Source organism: Hemicordylus capensis, chromosome 7 (assembly GCF_027244095.1).
Source record: "Hemicordylus capensis ecotype Gifberg chromosome 7, rHemCap1.1.pri, whole genome shotgun sequence".
In the NCBI taxonomy this organism is placed as follows: domain Eukaryota; kingdom Metazoa; phylum Chordata; class Lepidosauria; order Squamata; family Cordylidae; genus Hemicordylus; species Hemicordylus capensis.
This window is the reverse complement of record NC_069663.1, coordinates 23,719,082-23,739,760: the sequence shown is the minus strand read 5'-3', so window position 1 is coordinate 23,739,760 and position 20,679 is coordinate 23,719,082. Positions and strand designations below refer to the sequence as shown.

Below are 20,679 nucleotides of genomic sequence, written 5' to 3'. Positions count from 1 at the left end.
AGACTACGAGATTTGCAACAGGGAAAGCGTTGCAAAGTGTGACGGAATAATGCAATGGTTTAAAACTGAGAGTAAAGTGTTATTCAATGCTTTGTCGTAGGCTGGTGGCCTTACATATTTTCCATCCATTGCAACATGTTTTCAAGGCAGGACTGTCCATATTCTCCTTGAAACATATTTATCTGCCCCTCCTCCTGCTCCATTTGGGCCAATGGAGTTGCCGGGGGTGGGGGCGGTTGACGTGAATTCTTTGTTTGTGTGTTTGTTTTTTGTAGCTTCTCAGTTGCCTTGCGCAAATCTGCCAGCAGGGGGATGCGCCGTTCCAAAACAAAAATTTAACTTGGTCTTGCATCATTCCAGTTTTGCACAAGGAATAACGGGGGGGGGGGAGGTGTATAAAAAAAGAGAAGGGGGGGAGTGGGGTGTGTGAAGAGATACTTTGGAGTGATAAAACAAGGGAACTGCTTATTTGGGGGTGGGAATCCTGTGGCGAGCCAGAATCCTGTGGCGAGCCAGGAAGGGGGGAATTCAGGAACTGGTGCGCCTCCAGAGAAATAAATAAAAAAACAGGAGGGAGGAGGCAGAGGGGAGGCGAGTGCTCTTCCAGTGAGGGCTGTGGGATTGCACAGAAGTAAATGAACCATCAGTAAAAAGTGTATGAGAAAAGGGTTAAATTCAGAAATCTGCTCAGCTGCACTAGTATGAGTCTCTGGCCAAAGTAGCAAATTAAAAGGGGAATGCACAAAAGAAGTCTGGTGGAATAATAATAATAATAAACCCCTTCTGATCTCCTTTCTCCCACTTCCCTTCTGGGTTGACAAGCTCAAGTTATATTGGAAGCAAGTGGAGGAGGAGGGAGGTGTGGGGTTTGGGATCTGTGGGGAGGAAAGGAGGGGAAAGCCGAGATTTCTCCCTGCCTGTTTTAATCCCCACAGTGAGGGGACGAAGGAAGCAAGCACGGGCGGGGGGTGGGACGGTGGGACAGGGAACTGTCCATACTGCAACACGTTGCAATGCATAAACTCCACTGCAAGCCTCCCTTCCACGGAAAAACACAGCTACTTTCCTGCAACGTGATTACCACATCATGGGGCCATAAAACATCATTAAAATGCTAAACAAGGCATCAGAAATGTGGACGGCACCCTGCTGACAGCGCAGTGAGCGCGATGGCAAAAGACTGGCAATACGGAGGGGCACTTATGGGGCACGTGGCAGTGTGTCATCTGGAAAACGCCCAGGAGAGGGTATAATTCAGTGGTAGAGCACCAGTCTTGCACCCAGAAGGTCTCAGGTTCCATCCCTGGCATCTGTAGACAGGGCTGAGAAAGACCCCTTTGAATCCCTGGAGAGTGCACTACCAGTCAGTGAAGCTGGTCCTGAGCTAGATGGACCAAGGGTCTGACTCAATATAAGGCCGCTTCATATGTCTTCATGCCTCTCCTCCCTTTCTTTTTTACAAGTTTTTTGTACAGGGGAGCAATAAAAGATGACATCCCTCCCACCCTGTGCAGTCTGAAAAGGTAGTCCATTCCATCACCTCAGGTTTCCGCCATCACTTCATTCTGCTGTATGTGGAAACCAGGAGTCAGAATGTGTCCTCCCTAGCTGTCTCCCACTACCTGCCACTTTCCTATTAATGCCCTCTTCCTTGCTGAGGCACCCAGCTGCCTTGTCACCTATAGAGGCAGAATAAAACAGGTGTTCCAAAGTCTAAAAGGCCTTCCCTCCCATTCCCTGACTCCTCAGCCAGTCCCTCAAACCGAAGTCTAAAATAATCGAGTTCCCTTCTTCCCACTTGAGAATTTTCAGCTTGAATTTGGGGTCTCAGGATGGGGTGGGTGGGGGCTGAAATGGGGGGCTTCCCATTCCCCCTTGTCTCAGTGACAACTGTAGTACCCTGCCAAGCAGCTGTGAGCTGGTGACCTCTATTCCCCACCCCTCTTAACCCCAGAGACCCTACATGACATTGTGTTGCACAGGGGAGGATTCTGGGAGAAAAATTGTGGCCACCAATTTGTGACCGCTGGAAGGAGAGCTATTGCCACCACCACAATTAAAGTTCATGCCCCCCATCCCCAAAAGAACAGCTGAAGGGGGGGGCAAGTGTGGAGGTGGGACATTTTGGACTAATCCTAGTCAGAAGTCACCAAGGAAGTAACCATCGCAGTCTACAAAGAGCAGTAGATGCCACGATGTTTCAGCCAAGCTCCCTTGCCGACTACTCCGGGCCAGTCACCACATTCACTTCCCCCCCACCCCAGAGCTGCTTTGGCCAAATTGAGGGATCTGGGTCCTGCCGCGGGGGTCTCCACTTACCCCAGCCAGCTGGCTGCCAGCTAACATAAGCTGGGCCTGGGGTAGGTGCGGCTGCTGAGCTGGGGGAGCTGAGGCTGGGGCTGGAGTTGGAGGCATTTCTGCGGGGTCTTCAGCTTTGATCTACGGGGAGAAAACAAGATTAAAGAGAATCACTGCCACGCTCATTCTGGCTTTGTGGGACAGCCAGCCCAACTGCTCCTGTTGCTGCTCTTTGCCTTGGCCCAACTTAGATTATTTTTAGACACAAATCCCTCAGTTCCATCCTCTCATTTCTTCTTCTCTCCTCTGCCCCGATTTGCTCCTCCCTCTGAAGAAAATAATCACCATTTGGTTATTTCCATCAACACCGAAGGAAACAATCACCATCTGAGCCGCCTACTTGGGAAAAGCTTTAAAGAGGAACCATTTTTTAAAACCAACTTTTACAAGGCAGGCTGGGCTGGTCCTGGCCAGAAGTACCAGCTACAAAGGAGACTAGCAAAAGATATTTATATGTATTTATTTAGCTCAAAATGGATAAGCTGCAATTTGGCCCCAAAGCCCCCCAAAATGCAAGGACTGGAGAGAGAGGATGGTGGCTCAGTGGAACCCCAGACTGTGCTACTGGCCAGGGGGTTATGTACCCAGTGCTAAGCAAAAACAAAAAAAACACCACACCCAAGGCAAGCCAAATTCTGCAACTCAAATACATTATGCTAAGCAAGCACATTTGCACATACTGAATTCATTCTGCAAGCCAGGCAGAAGGACAAGGAACGGTGCAAAGCACCCAAATCCCGCCCACTGACCACTGGAAGATATCTCTGATATCTCTCCGATGCATCGCGGGCTGGCTTCCTGTTTTGCTGCCGGGCCAGAGGTGCAGGGAATTCCCCCCCAACCAACCTTGATTCATGAGTTCCTACCACACTGATAACCAAAGTGCTAAGCAGCCCACAGTCCTGTCTCTCCCTCCCTCCCTCTCACTAAGCTGCTTTCTTTTCCTTTTTAAATATATTATTTTGTTCTGGTGGGTATTGCCTCTGCCCCCCCCCCTTCTGAGACTCTTCCCAACTGCATAAGCAGCCCTAGCAAGTTGTTCAGGACAGCAGTGCTTTAGGAACTCCATGAGGCTGCTTGCAATCCAAGAGCTGCACCCGCCAAAATCCTCTGCAAAAGGTGTCGAGGATGCAGCACTTGGATCATGCTGAGAATCACTGTAAAGTCATCTCATGCTTCCTTCAACATCTAAAAAAACAAAAGGAAATCTCTTGTGGTTCTGGTAATGTGCAAATATTTTAAGTTTAATCAATTAATCAAAAGACGGATGATTAATCGACTAGAAACATCTTTAATCAATTCCCAGACCTGCGAAATGTTGTTGTAATGTGTGTTTTCTTAGCTGCTCTAAGGGCCCTTCTTAGGACCAAAGATGTGGGATACCAATTCCCATCCACACAACAGGCTTGTTCTCTGGACAAACACGTTGTATGGGTTTCTAGCGGGCTTCAGAATCCCACAAAACCTGCTTGACCAGGGATTACAGAAGAACAGAAAATAAAATGGACATGTTGAAACATGGGCTATGCAGTCTGTATGACGTCGTCTTCAAGTAAGGAAGCAGACTGCTTTTAAGCCTCCAGAAAACTGCAGTTTCTGTAGGGTGGATTATAGAGATCAGATACATGCCAGTCTTCTTGCTACATGCACATTGAAGGGACAGGGACCTGTTCCAGTTTTAAAGCTAAACAGGTACCAACCTAGGAACCCTAGCTATGCCACTTTCCAAAGGAAGAGCAAGATATTTATGTGCCATAAGTAATAATAAAATTCCCTCTGATCTGCAATAGCGCAGACTCTTCCTTGGAGACCTTATGGCTGCTCACACAACCATAAATTGTCATGTGCAAACTTCCGGTTTTCAGTCATGTGCTTGCTTGTAAAAACCTATGGTAGGAGTCAGGGAGCACGATGATCTGTCGGGCATAGGCTAGGTAGGACGAGAGCACCCTACCCAGATTCTATCTTCCCCAGGATCTGAGCAAAGTAGGAAGAAAAACCATCCTACCCAGCTGATGCCTGACTATCACACTCCCTGCATCCTACCTAGGTATTTACAAGCATGTGACTCAAAACTGGGAACACGCACAGCTCCTGAAGTGGGTAGGATGCTTGTCCTATCCAGTTTATGTTTGTGTTGACAACCCTCTTGTTAAAAATGTAGCGTGCAAACACACTGATTTTTTTTTTTAATCCCAGTATATGTGTGGGGGGGTGGGGGCAGTATTTCTTCTGTGCCAGCACAGTGTAGGGGTTAAAGTGTCAGCCTAGGACTGGGATGCCCATTCAGCCATGGAGCTCACTGTGCAACCTTGGCCAGTCCCTTTTCTCCATCAGCCTAACCTACCTCAAGGGGTCGTTGTGACAATGGATTTAGGCGGAAGGGAAGAACCATGTACACTGCCCTGTACATGGAGCTCCTTGGAAGAAGGGCTGGATCTAAATGTAATAAACTTTAGGTCTCCATGGCATGGCCCTTTGCCACCCTCCAGTGCCTTGGGGAAGGCAATGTAAGTTGCTGTAGATCTTTATGGTGGGCACAAGGAAATGATGGTCCCCCTTCTGGTGCTGACTGCTGATGACCGCAGCTAGAGACTTCCGCCATGCTTCCTCCAACCCATGGTTCTGCCCATCTATGGTTCTATAAGAACTGTGTGACATAAGTCTTGTAGCTAATCACAGGTACAGTATAGTTGTGCCGCCGAGTCAGTGTCGACTTCTGGCAACCACTGAGCCCTGCGGTTGTCTTTGGCAACCCACCCAAATCTATCGTCACAATCTGACTTCTCCTCAATCCAACGTCCATTCTTCTAGACTGGGCTATGGTAGCTGCAGATGAGTACTGGTGTTTTTACTCAGTGTAGATTGATGCTGATACCGTTAGAGAACACGGAAGCTAGTTACCCTGGGAAATCTGGAGGCATAGAATAAGTAGGCTCCCTCCTATAGCAAACTGGGGGGGGTCTACAGATTGGTGGGGAAATTGTGCCAACGGGTGGAGATCACAGACACTGAAAGCATGTTTGGGGAACTGGCTCCTCCCTTTGCACACAGAGGGTGCTACAAAAACAATTCCTGCCTCCTTGTCCCAAAGGAGCTTATTGGGAAGGGGGAAATATTCATTTTATAAATGCTTCCTGTGGAGAAAAGAGATGGCTTCCTGAGAGGGGCATTACTGAGGAGAGCAAAGGAGCATCTTAGGGGCTCTCCATCCAAATAAGGCACTTCCACATAGTCTAGAATTATACTAATTCTACAGTCAAATGGGTTGCTTTGGCTCTCCTCTGATAGCACTGCAGATGGATCTCTTGTGTGGGGGCACTGCCTAGCACTGCCATCTGTGGGAAAGGGAGGGAATGACTCTTCCAGAAGGATACCAATCACACTTTGTGTAAGCAGAGAAGAGACACTCCCTCCCTGGTAACTACTACAGAGCTGCAGGTAGTGTAGGAGAAGATGAGACCTACCTTGGTGCCGGTGCTGGTTGGGGATGGGGAGAACGGGGACGGCTTGCTTTGCTGAGTCTGCAAGGGACAAAGACCAAGGAGGTCAGCATGGACAGAGCATACTTTACTCTCCCCTGCAATTTTATCCCCACACTTCCATCAACACCCACACACTTTATACCTCCTGCTTCTGCCCAGTTTTTCTCACCTGGTGGTTTGTGTCAGGTCCATTTCTTTCTGTATCTGGAACCAAAGTAGAAAAAATCCATGGTGAAGCCTCCATAAGAAGATAGTCTCACCTGATAGTCTCAAGAATTCTCATTCCCAGTTCCCCGTCCGCTCCCAGGGTCACACAAGGAGAGAAAAGGGAACATTTTTCCTTTCATTTTTAAGTAAAACACAGTTCTGTGTCACATCCGGAATCTGGAAATTGTGCTTGATTTTAAAACATAGTCTGAGAAAAGCAGGGATCAAAGCAGTGGTTTCAGTTCCTGCCTTGTTCCCTAACTGTGATTTAAAGTAAACCAGTTACCAGGTTTGGATGTAACATGGAACTGTGGTTTCCTTCAAAGCCAAAGTAAAAGCTTTCCCTCTCCTCCTCGTGTGTGTGTGAAAGAGGGGAGGGGGAAATCTGTGACTCTCCAAGTCTCATTCTTGTAGCGGGAAACACTGGTTTCCCGTTATGCCTGAACTGAGCCATGATATGCAAACCAGGCCTCATTCCAGGTCCAGGCTTGCTAGAGTGCAACTAGAACAGGATCCAGACATGGGCTATGCAAATAAAGGGGACCTAGTCCTCAAAGGCTCATCTATGACACAAAGTTGCAGGACAATGGAGGAAGGGAGCAAGATCTACCCTGGGACCAAAAAAAAAAAAAAAAGTGAAAATGGACCCCCTGCACCTCCTGCCTTCTTAGGAACATAGGAAGCTGCCATATACTGCCATTGGTCTATCTAGCTCAGTATTGTCTTCACAGACAGGCAGCGGCTTCTCCAAGGTTGCAGGCAGGAATCTCTCTCAGCCCTATCTTGAAGAAGCCAGGGAGGGAACTTGAAACCTTCTGTTCTTCCCAGAGCGGCTCCATTCCCTGAGGGGAATAACTTACAGTGCTCACACTTCTAGCCTCCTATTAATATGCAACCAGAGCAGACCATGCTTAGCTAATGGGACAAGTCATTCTTGCTACCACCAGACCAGTTCTCCTCTCACCTTCTCTTCTCTCTCCTTCTTCAGAGAGGTGCAAGAGGGAGAGAAAAGAGCAAGCTATTACCTAGGAAGTGCCCTCCCAACTCAGGCTTCCAGGGACATTTGTCTCCACTTGTTCAATTGTAACGACGCCCTGTTGGGATCACTGAAGGGTCCACAATGCTACACTGTACCCTCCACAGGGCTCCCTCTGCACATGCCCAGAGAATATGCTAATAGGCATTTGGCTAGTTAACAAACAAGATGAATACGTCCACCTCCACCCCCGCCTCCCACCCAGAGATGCTGCTACCTGTGCGTTCCTCTTGCAGCTCCAGCCGTGCCTTCTCCAGCTCCAGGGGCTTAGACATTCTTACTTCTGTGAGAGAGGAAAGGAGATGGGAATGAGCACCAAGATGGTTTGCAAGCAGATCCGGACCCCGAATATTTGAAGTGAGGGGTCCTAAAGGTATTTTGAGGAAAGGGTGTGTGGGAATCAATGCAGAACATGTGTAATATAAATACACAAGGACATGTAAGAAGAGCTTTTTCAGTTCATACCCAAAGGTCTATGCTGTACTGCAAGCGTTCTGGAACTTGGTTCCCCGGGTATTGTTGGACTACAACTCCCATCATCCCCAGCCACAAAGGCATTTGGCCATTGTGACTGGGGATGATGAGAGTTGAAGTCCAACAACATCTGGGGACCCAGGTTTCAGAACCCCTACAGTCCAGCATTCTGTCTCCCAGGGGCCAGCCAGATGCCTCTGGGAAACCCACCAGCAGGGCATGAAGAGAACAGCCCTCTCCTGCCTTTCCTCCTCAGCAAGTGGCATTTTACTTCCATCACACCCCCTCTGTCTAACGCCTGAGAAGGCCCACCTTGAGGCAGGACGAAGCTGCTGCCTCAGAGGCCAAAGGCTGGTCAAAACACACCACCCGTAACCCTTAGCATGCCCACAGCACTGCCAAAAAGGGAGAGCCTCCAGAATCTGTTTTTGGAGGGCTTGTGGAGTAGTGTCCATTTTCCCAAGAAGTAGCATTAGCTAGTTGTTTACTCATGAGAGTTATTCGGACCTCCAAGTTCACAGGCACACACACACTGGCTCTGGATTCCAGGTCCTGGGAACAAACAGAGGAGAACAGTTGCCTTCAAGCAACATTCCTTGTGAGATTCCTGGAAGCATTTTCACTGGCTACTTTTAGAAACAGTATCTGGATTAGATAGAAACAGGGTCTGGATTTGTCTAGACAGAATTATGCAATCATGGATATGCGTATCTTCCACATTTTTATTAAATGCCTTCCCAAATGACCATTTTTGTGCAATAAATGCTGTTCCAATTTTTCATGTCAGTGCTTCTGTTATGCTGAAATCAAGGTGTCCCAGCAATAAATTGCAATTGTCTGCCATCCCCTCTGCCCATGGATGCCTGACTGATGATTCAGTGGTTGCAGAAGCACCATAAGGAACTACTGGCTAGTGCACATGACATCATCATCATCCAGGCTACCTCACCCCTTTCTGGCCACAGAGCTGTCATTCTGCAACCTTCCCCACCCTTTTACAAAATTAATATGAAGCTATGCACTTCCCCTCTCTTGTGCTGGAGCCCACCAATACTCTTTTAAAAAATGAAAAAGAGGACATCTGATGACTTCACAGACAAATAGACACACACACAACCATTGTCTTGTTCTTGGCTCTAGTCCATAGGAAGAGGATATTGCACTCCTATGCTAGATCTTGGCTAGCATGACTAACATTAAGAAAAAGAACTTTCCAAGGAGGGTTTTCTGGAAAAGCCCTCCTATACGTCTGGTGCTGCAAAATTAGTTCCCCCCCCCCAGCAGCCCAAATCAGAAAGTGAAACCTTGCAAACGGAGGCCTACACACCAACCCAACAGATCACAATGGGATGTGTGTGTGTGTAGAAATAACAAGTCCGTAGAGTAGAAATAACAAGATCTTTCACAGATTTTTAAGACCCAGTGCCACCAGTTGGCCTGAAAATCCTCCACACTCTCAGCCAGGGGTGTAGTGATAATTGAGCAGATGGAACCCAGGCCCCCCAGCTCATGAGGGGCCCCTCAAGCTCCATCCCTCCCTATTTTCTTCATTATCTCCCTCACTCCGAGGGGCTGCCGGGCAGAGGGGCGAACATAGGTTCCCTCCCACCTAGCTACGCTTCCGCTCTCAACAGATCAACAGCCCTGAACCACAGGGAATGTACTACCAGTCAAATAAGAGCCACTTAAGACACATAAGGTGCCTTTGGGGCAGAGAGACCAAGGTCACTGGTCTCAGGCACAGGGCCACTTCCAGCTTTGGCAGACCCTCAAGCAACTTGGCCTCAGAGGGCTGTTTCACTGCTGTGGGAAGAGAAAGTGGAGGCACAGCTGGTGGAAAAACAGAGAAGAGCTGGTCATGAACGGAGAGGAGGATACCTCAGAATCCCCTGGAGACAGAAAGTGCTGCTTGGTCCCACGGCCAAGAGACAGCCAAGTTGACAGCCCTGCTCTTGCTTGGTGGAGGATCTGCCTTAATGCATCTGGGGCCCAGAAACTGCCCACCTTCATGCGCCAGTCATGTGCAGACCAAGTGAGATCTTTACAGGGGAAGGGGGAAATGGGGGGGGGCACGGGGGCCATAAGCAGAGGTGACCTGAGAGAAAATTCATTCCAGAAACTCAACCACTGGCTAGACACCAAATTCACTGCCAAACATCCTCCAAAAGACATCGTTTAAATTCATTCCACCCACACACACACCCGCTCAGCACCTTCACAATGGTCCAGAGGAACGTTGGGGGGGGGGGAGAGGAGAAACCAGTCTCTCAGCTTGAAGGGGGATCTTTATATTAACAGGCCCCGACCGGGCAACACAGCCTGCAACTCATTCAAGCATGTCTGGACCTAAATAATATATTAACTGAAAGTCATCGAGGCAAACTTTTCTCCTCGCTCCCTCTGCGAAAGAAAGGAGGTTTAAGTGAGTAGATCTGCGCTGCCTTCCGCTCGCTGTTCTGGCCTAAATAACATCAGCCTCCCAGAAAAGGAAAAATCTCTGCCTCCGGTGGGGGGGTGGGTTTGGCCCTTCCTGCCCCAGCCTGGCCCTCCAGTTCCTACCTGGACCAGCCCAGCACTCTATGATGGGGATGGGAAAGGGGAGGTTGCCTTCCTCTAAGCAGCCGCCTCTGTCTTCCTCACAGGCGTGGAGCCTTATCAGGCTGTTCTTCTGATTTGCATAAGTCTAATGAGTCACGCTCCCATAAGGGAGATGGAGCTCTACTAAACTAGGTTAGACCTCAGCATGAGACCGGGGCAGGGAGAGGAAAGAAGAATCGCAAGGCCACCCCTAGACTCTGGACTCATGTCAGGTGAATAATCAAGAAGCGAAATGTTGACCTAACACTGCTTGCATGGGATCCTTTCGTACACCAGTCACCTGGTGAGCAGTCTACCACCTTAAAATTATCCTTACCACTCGCCAAGATGACCCATACATCTCTTCCAGAGTGTGGTTGGTCATTTTTATGGACACTCATGCTAAGAATGATCGCCTATACTCATCCAGACAAGTGGCTGATGAAGTTATTACTTTCACACCATGATAAAGTGTGGTGCAGTGATATGAGTGTAAGATTAGAATAAGGAAACCTGAGCCCAAATCCTCACTCAGCCATCATGTTCACTGGGTGACCTTGCATTGGCCACTATCTCTCAGCCTAACCTAAACGAATAATGATAAAATGGAGGTTGGGAGCTCAGTGTATGCAACCCGGACATCCTTGGAGGAAGAATGGGATAATAAGTTAAATACAGTCATTCCTCGGCAACCGCCAGAGTTCCATTCTGGCAAAACCTCGCCGTTGGCAAATTCAGGGTTGGCGAGGCATGAAAGTCTATGGGAAACAGGGGGTTAGGGGGACCACAAAAAGACCTAAAAACAAAGGGGGGAGAATACAAAACATTTGCTTAAAAATGTTTTAAAAATTAAAAATCCTGTAATATTGCCAAGTCACCAAGAAGAATGAGGAGATTGAACCTCTGGACTTTTTTAACTCCCCCAAATAACTCAAAGGCATTTTAAATTGGCAAGTTCAGCAAGGGTTAGCAAAGGTCACCAAGAGGAATAAACAGATTGAACCACTCAACCCACCAAAATTGCTATAACCCCTCCAAAATCACTAAAAAACCCTTCTCCAAACACAGATACTCAGGTCGCAGTTGGCAAGACCTGTCACAATTTACCATTCACATATACTCAAAACCGTGGTTGGTAAAACTGTGGTTGGCAAGGGATGACTGTACTACTTGGTAGAGAGTAATCTGTATGTACTGTATAAATTCATTAATGCAGATTATAATCCCCACTTTGCCTAGTACCATGTATTGAAAGGGCAGGAAATTCTACCTTTTTCTAACTCTCCTGACCAACATTGTGTGTGTGTGTGTGTGTGTCTCCCTATGCCTTTAACACCTTTAATGACAGGCAGGAATTCAACCAGTACAGCTTTCCCCATTGCTGCACCTCCCTCCTATGATAAACTAAATCTGTTGAATTTCTGCCTATCAAGAGCACAGCAGTGCTGTCAGTGTGAGTGATGGTGTGTGTGTATGTGTGTAAGTGACAAGCCTTCTCTGGAAATAGTGAGGCAGCCACCCACTCCAACCAACTCATGCACATAAAGTTTGCTGAACTAAGTAAGCCAAGAGAATGACCCTGCCCTCCAACACCCTCCAAGATGTCCCAGGCAAAGAGAGAGCAGCAGAGCATTCTGGGAAATAGCTTGATCCCATTCTGGTGAGTTCTGGATTCCTTCCATCTCAAGGTTCTCCAACGTTCAATGGATAGGAAACAGGCAAGCAAGCACACACATGGCAGATCTCTGTGGACTGGCTGAATGCTGGTCTTTGAATTAAGATCCAGAAGGAGGACAGGGTGATGGGGCCAAAATCCAGTGGTAGAGCATCTGCCTTGGATGCAGAAGGTCCCAGGTTCAGCTGGCATCTCCACATAGGTCTGGGAAAGCCTCCTGCCTGGATCCTTGGAGAGCTGCTGCCAGCCAGTGCAGACAACACTGAACTAGATGGACCAAGGTCTGACTTAGTGTAAAGCAGCTTCCTATTTTCCTATGCTGTATGTGCAGAGATGCCGGAAGTCAAAAAGATTCAAAAGGGAATATACATGACTAAAGCTGTCATCTTTTTAACTGCCCCCACCAGGCTGAAACCAAGCAGGTAAAGCTTTTTTCCCCTGGCATGATGATGAAACAAGAGGAAACGCTTCACCTGCCATGTGGCAGCACGATGAGGTGACTGAAATCCCAAGGAGGTAGAATGGGTTGTACCACTTTAGGCAACAGGTAGTGAAGTCACATCACTTTTTTTTTAGTGTTTCCCTAAAGAAAAATAAAACAACTTAGCACAGCTGGGAGAAGACTGGCATGCTAACTTGTAGGATTTTTTTTTTTTAATGTAGGGAAGCGTCCAATATGGAATCTGCCCCCTGCAGCTTGAAGTGGTATAATCCCACTTTGCCACCCCAGATTTCTACCACTGTCTGGCATATAAGCTAGGGCTTCGTTTCCAAGTGCCAGGCAGCTGTGAAAGGCACAACTGTAATGTTGGGAGCGGGGCAGAGAAGGTGGCAACCCTAAGCATAGCATGCCAGTATAAGGGGCACTCACTGCTGCAGGAAACCCACAGTGAGGGGAGTGATAACTCGAGAAACATCTGACCTGGGAAAAGGTCAGAAGTTTCTATAGTTTCTGATCAAAGATAACAGGGAGTGTGTATATGCGAGTGAGAGGTGGTGGTGGTGGTGGGGAAATAAGCGAATGGTGTTTCTTCCACAAGTGACACTAAGAATACAATTTAGGCACTGGCGTGTCACTTCTGAATATTTTTAATCTAGGACCAAAAATGGATTAAAAATGCACCTTCTGAATAATGAGGTCTTTTCATTCAGTTGACAAACACAGGAAATTCAGATACCATTCTTACTATCACTGGATTTTGCTGACCCCACTCTCTCCAAGATTGCCACCTTTTCTTCCCTACCAAGGCTTCTATAGCGGACAGATACGCAACATGCCATGCTTTTTTCCTGGCACAGAGATACCATGGTGGGAAAACCCTTCCTGGCTGAATTTCTGCCTGCTGTGCAGTTTTTAAAACACAGATAAAAGATTACGCAGGAGTAAATTCTAATGAATGTTAGATACCGTACAGTACAGTGCAGTACAGTAAAAACAAAAGTTGACAACTCTAATCTAGCCTCCCCCTTCATCCTCCTGACTGAGGCCCTCTCAGTAGGAATTGCTTTGTTGTGCAGAGGGCTGCCTAGAGAAAAAACAGATGTTCAACTGGTAAAGTTATTGAATCAGTCGGAATTGCTTTGTTGTGCAGAGGGCTGCCTAGAGGAAAAATAGATGTTCAACTGGTAAAGTTATTGATTCTGACAGCTGGGGGAAAGCTTCACCCACTGAAGTTCTGCTTGTCTCGCTAGTTCTGTATACATCCCAGTACATGGCTGGTGTTAATATGACTAATATGGAGAGAGGTGTTATATGAAGCGCTGTGCATCTATGAGTAAGAGGCCTTACTCAAGAGGCCTGCCAGTCTGTGAAGACAATACTGAGCTAGATAGACCAATGGTCTGACTCAGTATATGGCAGATTCCTATGTTCCTAGGCCTGTAATATGTATATTGCATATTAAAGAAATGTCTATATATGGGATATTCCTGAATCCCTTCTGCACTCTTGTCACTCTGCAATCCAGCGACCTTACCTCGGTTATTAACAATAGCACTGCAGTGGGAGAAACTCTGGCTGCATCTCCCATCCAATTGCTTCCTGAATCCCATTATTCTACCTCCTTCCCAGTTTACAGTGGGGCAAAATTAATTATTTCAGCAGCTGGGCAGGGGAAGATGCTGGCACAAGATGCATTGGTGTGGGGGGAGCTGAGTGGCGGCAGCAACCTCTCCCATTTGCATGAGCAAGTTTAAAAGTAAAGGTAAATGTTCCAGGTTACAATCTGGCAACCCTGTAATCTTCCCAGTACCCCAGCCTTCTCTGAAACGGAAAGCAGCGAGTGTCTCCAAGTGCTCTGGCCTTCAACTGGCGGATTGGGATCTACAACTGGGTTGTGTCCTGACCTAAAAGTGGCTCCATCACGGGCACCAGCATCATTTTTAAAAAATTAATTATTTTGAATTATTTTAAGAGGAGGGAGGGAGGGGAGAGAGAGAGAGAGAGAAAGTAAGAAAGGGAAGAGAGGGAGGGAAGCAAGACAAAAAGAAGAAGAGAGAAAGAGAAGAAAAATGAGCACACAGTAGAAAATTTTAAAAGCGAGTCTCATGTTGCAGACTGAGGCTAAAGTTGGGTCCAGAGACTGAAAAGGTTCAAGACAAGAAGGTTATTTATTTATGATAATATTTAATCTTACCTCTCCCTTGATAAACAATCCACAGGACCGTTTACAATAACATCTTTAAACTGTATGTCAGGAGTACTCAAACTTGGATCCCCAGGTATCGTTCGACTACATCTCCCAATACCCCCAGCCACAATGGACTCTGGATAATGGGAGCTGTAGTCCAATAGCATCTGGGAACCCAAGCTTGAGACCCCCTGCAATATGCAGGGCATAAAACAGCACATAGACAAGGACAAAACAGCAGCCTTTGGGACCTAGAGCTGCAGTGCCGTCTTTTTTTCTGGCCCTGCTCCTCTGCCTCTAACAACAGCCTGAAACACAGTGGCACTCCCCCCCCACACACACCATTTATATCTGTGCCCAGAAGAGCTGCAAATACCCCAGGCTGCTGTTATAAAAGCACACAGAAGCAGGGCAGTGAAAAACAAACAGGGCAACTCGAATTGCAAAGTCCTCCAAACCCAGAGAAAGGCTCTGGTTACTGTGTGGCTTCACCCATCATGAGACTGAGGGGCTGCACTTGGTGAAGCGTTCCCTTTGATGCAGCTCTTAAAGACACAGGAGGAGACCTTCTCAGGGCTGGATCCTGCCAACCGTTGCACGACCTGAGCTGTGGCTGCCCTTCCCAACCTCCCCCCGCCGCCCGCCGCCTTCCCCCCCCCCCGAGTCCTCCAAACTGCTGGCCACCCTTTTCTGGCTTTCACTTCTGCTTCCCTTTCACATTTTTAGATGATTTAAAAACAGCCTCCGATTTACTGAAACCCCAGCTAAAAACAGAAGCCCGGGAACCAGCCCATTTGGTAGCTCTCTGGGCAGGGCTCCTCCCACCCACCAGCCTTGATCCTCTTGCCTGCACTCTCGACCATGCCCTCTGCAGGGGAAAGCTGGCATCAGAACAGTCAAATTCAAGGGTCTATCCCTTGAACAGTTGCACAGAAGAAGGAATTTCAGCAGGTGCCGCTTTTCTGCCCCTCCTCCCCTGCAGGACAAGTGGCACCTGCCAAAATTCCCTCTTCCAAAGGGACAGAAGGCCTGACCTCCTCCACATCTGGTCACCCTACAGGACAGGAATAGCTTTATTGAATTCTTCCATTTTTATCCCACCTTCCAAAGGCCTCCAGGTGGCATACATGGTTCTTAGATGCACGGATGATTAGGTACACAGAAAGCTGCCATCTCCTGAGTCACACCATTGGTCCATCTAGCTCAGCATTGTCTACACAGACTGGCAGAGGCTCTCCAAGACTTCAGACAGGTTTCCCTAGCCCTGCCTGGGATTGAGTACAGGGTCTTCTTCATGCAAAATAGATGCTCCACCACTGAACTATGGCCCCATTCTTACTGCACATCTTATACTCACAACTCTGTGAGATCCGTTAGGCTAAGAGAGAGTGACTTACCCAAGTTCACTAAATAAGCTTTCCAGCTGAGTGGAGATTTGAACCCAGATCTCCCCAGTCCTAGTCTGACCGTCTAATTACAATATATTACTTGGTAGAATATTCCCAGTCAGCTAGCATTGCTTGACCAGAGCCTGATCTGCTGCTGTGCCTTTAGCAACAGCTCTATCTGCAGAAATCTGCAAGTGAAACTTTTCAGAGCCCGGAGATAAACACTGCCTGCTAATATCCGCACATCACGCTGCTGTTAAGGCGTGGGAGCAGTGACTGCTTGAAAAATTGGCAGTTCTAGCAAGGACAGCTGGCCAGGTTGCCAATTGTTCCCCCTAGCAGGGCTCTTGACTTGAACAGCAGCACGTCAAGCAGATGTTCAATAGGTATGGCTTCCCCATCCCTTTATGTTTCTGCTGGGAAAAGGATCCCTATTTATTTTCTGCCCCACAGGTAGGTGTTAGGTACAGGAGCTCAGCCCAAGCACAGCCAGCCTTCATATTTCTGAAAAACCTCTACTCCCCAGTGGGCATCTAACGCTTACCTCGAACCCTGCCTCACACCCAGCCCACTGGAATTGTCCCCAAACCTATCCTCTCCCTTCACCTTTGCACTGAATCCTACACAAGACAAAGCCCAAGAGACCAGAGAGTGTTTTTTTAAGAGGGTTGAAGGTGGTGGTGTGACAGGGACATCACTGCACATGCTGTAGGCACTCGTATCTTTGGTCCCACTGCTCTCTCTCTCCTCGAACAGCTTCTGCAAGTTCACGAGGTGCCACAAAGACATCACTGGGATGAGCGTGCACACTATGGGCAGCAGTGCCTGCCATGACACATTTTGTCTGTCTCCAGTCCAAGATGTCTTTAAGAATCTGTGGCTGTAGGGAGCTGCTTTATACTGAGCTAGACCTTTGGTCCACCTAGTTCAGTATTGTCTGCTCTGACCAGCAGCCACTCTCCAGGGTTTGCAGACAGAGGACTTTCCTGGCACTACCTGGAGCTGCTAGGGATTGAACCTGAGCCTTTCTGCACGCAAAGCAGATGCTTCACCACTAAGATAAGCTCCCCCACCTCCTATCATTCCCTCTGGCACGGAGGGAATCTGGCAGTCTGTCCTAGAAGAAAATGGTGATTTGTAGAGAAGAGAGCTAGGCAGAAAGAGCAGCGAAAAAGAGGAGAGCTGAGAGGCCCCCGGGGTCACTTACCTCTTGCCCACAGGCCAGAGTTCACCATGGCTAGGATGCTTCTGGCACAGCAGAGGGGGCATTGGAGGACCCTGCCTGCCACGGGCAGCAGAGCCTGTTGCAAAGAGGGGAAGAGCGGGTGGCGGGACAAGGAAGGGCCTCCGAGCTCGGGGCAGGCCTGGGGGAGTCCCCAGGCGCTTGAGAAGCAAGAACAGTGAATGTGGCAGGAAGCAGCTGGGAGGAAGCCATGGCGGGGCGTGGGGGGGGGGAGTGAAGAACGCGGCTGGGACTGGCACACAACAACTGCATGCATTTTGTGCCGTTGCCCTTGGACCAACTGGTGCCTGTGCCTGTATTCGCTGTGCCCAAGGACTCAGGCACGTGTGTGCCAGGGCACCGACACAGAATACAAACACCACAGGCTCCCTTGCTGTGCCACATGCCCTGGCGCGCCACAGACGAGGTCTCCCTGGCTTTGCAGACAGACACAAATGTGATCATCAGGATCAGCCGTGTCCTTTCTGTCCCGCTCACGGAAAGATTCAAGCAGCAATATCTGTTGCTCCTCCCCCAAACACACACACACACACACACACACTAAATCCGAGAACTCCAGTATGGAGTTCCTACCCCTAATACAGCTTGTAGTCTAATAGTTTACAAGGGTCTCCCTCGACACACCCATTTCCTCAGCTTCACTAGTAAGCCACACAAGCAACCCCCAGCCAGGATCTCCAGCTTGCCATCCTCCTCCACACCTCTCAATTAGTTTCCGTGGGCAAGTACTGCTGCTCACCCACCCACCCTAGAAGCCCAGCTCCCCTAGCCCAGTGGAACCCCCCCCCACACACACACACACACTCCTGCAGCTGTTGTGATCCCTTTCCTGTTGCTTGGTACTACAGCACAACATCCTCCACTCCTCATCCCATGCCGTTCCTGAGCAACAGCAACATAAGTGCTATGGAGATAATCTGAAGCAGGGACGGCCCTTTCATGAGGCAGGGTGAGGCAGCTGCCTCAGGCAGCAGATTTTAGGGGCACCAGCAGGGTGGCGGGGGTCAAGCTTGGAAGAAGCATGCGGAGAGAAGAGGAGGCTGCTGGCCACCTTCCCTCTTCCTTGCCTGTGCCCACTTCCAAACTGGCAAGGGTCAGTTTTAAGGGAGGCTATCCCCCACCAGACTTATGGGGCAAGGCAGCATTGGGCCATCCAATGCTTGGGCCATCCCTGATCTGAAGGGAACAAGCACCCCATTGGCCACTACAGAAAAAGCAGAACCTAGGACCTCCCATTGGTAAGGCAGGACTCACTGAGGCTCTCTTAATAGCAAGGCAGGGGTATGGATAAAAAGCACTGGCAAACCTTCCAGGACTAGACCTAGTAAACTTACAAGGAGCCTCCTAATGATGGTTTTCTTTACAGGACAATGTGCCCTCATTCCAGGGGAGCCGCTCTGCTCATTTTAGACACCCCAAGAAGATGACACTGACTGTGTTAGCATCTCAAGGCACTGCTGGGGATTAGCTGCCCCCAAAGAGACCGGAAGCACGCTTCTGCCCATACAGTCGGGGTGATTACAGAATGGCAAAGTGGCGGGCATGATCCACAGGCTCTGTGGCTGTTAATGTGTGCAGCAGGGGTATTCTCATGTGTGTTAGTAAGAAGAGAACCAGAGCTTAGCTTTACTCCAGACCAATGAATCATACAGTTACATTTTCTTCTTCTTCCTCTTCTCATCTTCATTATTTTCATCATCATCATCTGTAAGAACGGCTCTCAGATGAAATCTTAGACATTCCACCTGAAAATTAAACTCATGCTAGCAATTATTAATTTCTAAAATCAGAGGTGCCAAGGTTCAAGCCGGTGTGGACACCACAGCATTTGGAGGAACACTCCTCCAAGGGCAGGTGTCTAAGAAGGCCAGGCAGTAGTTATTCTGGTGGAGGAGAGGCGCTCTGCTCATGCCCAGAGACACTGTTACATTACTTCATACATTCTCCGGATGAATTCTGGCATTCAAAACAGGTCCCAGGGCTAAGCCCTCAAAAGCTCCATGTCAATGTGAAAGTCTGCAAGAAGGTAGTTTCACTGCCAAGTGGTAGCAATATAAGGCCTGCACTTTTGTGTACTTGCCACTGGGGGGGAGCAGAGCACAACCAATGCTCACACTCACCTGTGGCGATGTGGTCCGCTACAGTCTAACGACAACAGAGTTTGTCTTACATGTAGTGTGAAGAATACTCTTGCAACCCATCACATTAATCCTCAACAACATGACACAAACACACACAGACATCCATGAATACTATTATACACAGTCTTGTACAATTCTATCAGAGAGTCAGAGTTTTGCAGCCAAATTTGCAAGATGGGCCCAGGCAATGCAACAAGCCCCATAGGAGAGCGAACGAGCTGGAGACATTGCCCTGGTCAGAATGAGAATTGCCAAAAGGGGCCATTTTGGCAACGGGGAGCTGGGAAGTTCCAGTTCACCTCATCTGCTGGCAAATCTCAATACCATGTAACAGAGTTTGAGAAGCCTGCCATATCAGTATGATCCCCATCGCTCATTGAAGTCATCTGGAGAGGTCCGTCTCCAGTTACCACCAGTACGTCTGGTGGCGACTCGGAACCGGGCCTTTTTTGTGGCTGCTCCTGGTCTATGGAATGCACTCCTGGCAGAAAGGAGTGCATTCCTTTCTTTCCTACGCAGTTTAGGCTCGCTGTCGGCCTTTAAGAGAGCCCTAAAAACCTATTTGTTTGGCCTGGCCTTCCAAGGCTTGTAAAGTGTTGTTGTTTTTTACAAGTATTTTAATTGGTTTTAAATGGTTTTAATTGTTTTTAAATTGTTTGATATTGTTTGTAGCATTGTGTTTGAATTGTGGGTTTTATGTCTTTTTTAAAAGTTGTTGTACACCACCCAGAGCCTCTGGATGGGGCAGTTTATAAATGTAATAAATAATAAAAAATAATAATAATAATGTCAGATGCCCATTCAAACCCCTCTTTTGAATCTGGGGGCAACTGGGAAGTCAGAGTTTGTCTAGGGATCTCCAGTTGTTGGCCATGGATATACATATATGAAAAAGCAAGCAAGCAAGCAATCAATATCTCTCTCCCTACACACACACACACACACACACACACACACACACACCACCACCACCACCATCACAATTGCCCACTCAGACACAATAGCTATTAGGGCACAACAAACACTCCAAATAAAAATGTGCCGAAGTGCACGGTCTCATGTAAACCATTTGCCACTCTCTCTCACACACACATTCAGAATAATCTAATGCCGTCTAGAAAATTGCACACACACCCCAATTCATTTAGCCTCAGACCCTTGGGATAAAGGGGAATTAGAAGCCTACAAACGCAGCTACTTACGTAGGTTTCTTAAGGCCTGGGGCTGAAGCAGAAGAGAGCTGTGGGTAAGAGTGTAAGTAAAAATGGAAACAGCAGCCACATGGGCATGCCAAACCCTAACCCTAACTCTATCCAAACTAGTGGAACATGGAACACAGAACACATGCTTTGTAAGCAGAAGGATGCAGGTTCAGTCCCCAGTTAAATGATCTCAAGGTAGCAAGGCTAAGAAAAACCTGTCTGAGTCCTTGGAGTGCTACTGCCAGTCAGAACAGACACCACAG

The 20,679-nt window shown here is 48.2% G+C and overlaps 1 protein-coding gene across 11 annotated transcripts in view; it reads right to left on the bottom strand.

Annotated features, from left to right (window-relative positions):
• The window catches only part of POU2F2 (POU class 2 homeobox 2), a 110,279-nt gene that overhangs the window by 24,737 nt on the left and 64,863 nt on the right, over window positions 1-20,679 (bottom strand). For all 11 annotated transcript variants that reach the window (XM_053267849.1, XM_053267854.1, XM_053267852.1 and 8 more), the window contains 4 exons: window positions 7,304-7,369; window positions 6,013-6,047; window positions 5,826-5,882; window positions 2,320-2,439 (listed from right to left, as the gene is read on the bottom strand). In XM_053267849.1, the coding sequence (XP_053123824.1) occupies window positions 2,320-2,439; window positions 5,826-5,882; window positions 6,013-6,047; window positions 7,304-7,369 (278 nt within the window). The remainder of the gene's footprint in view (window positions 1-2,319; window positions 2,440-5,825; window positions 5,883-6,012; window positions 6,048-7,303; window positions 7,370-20,679) is intronic.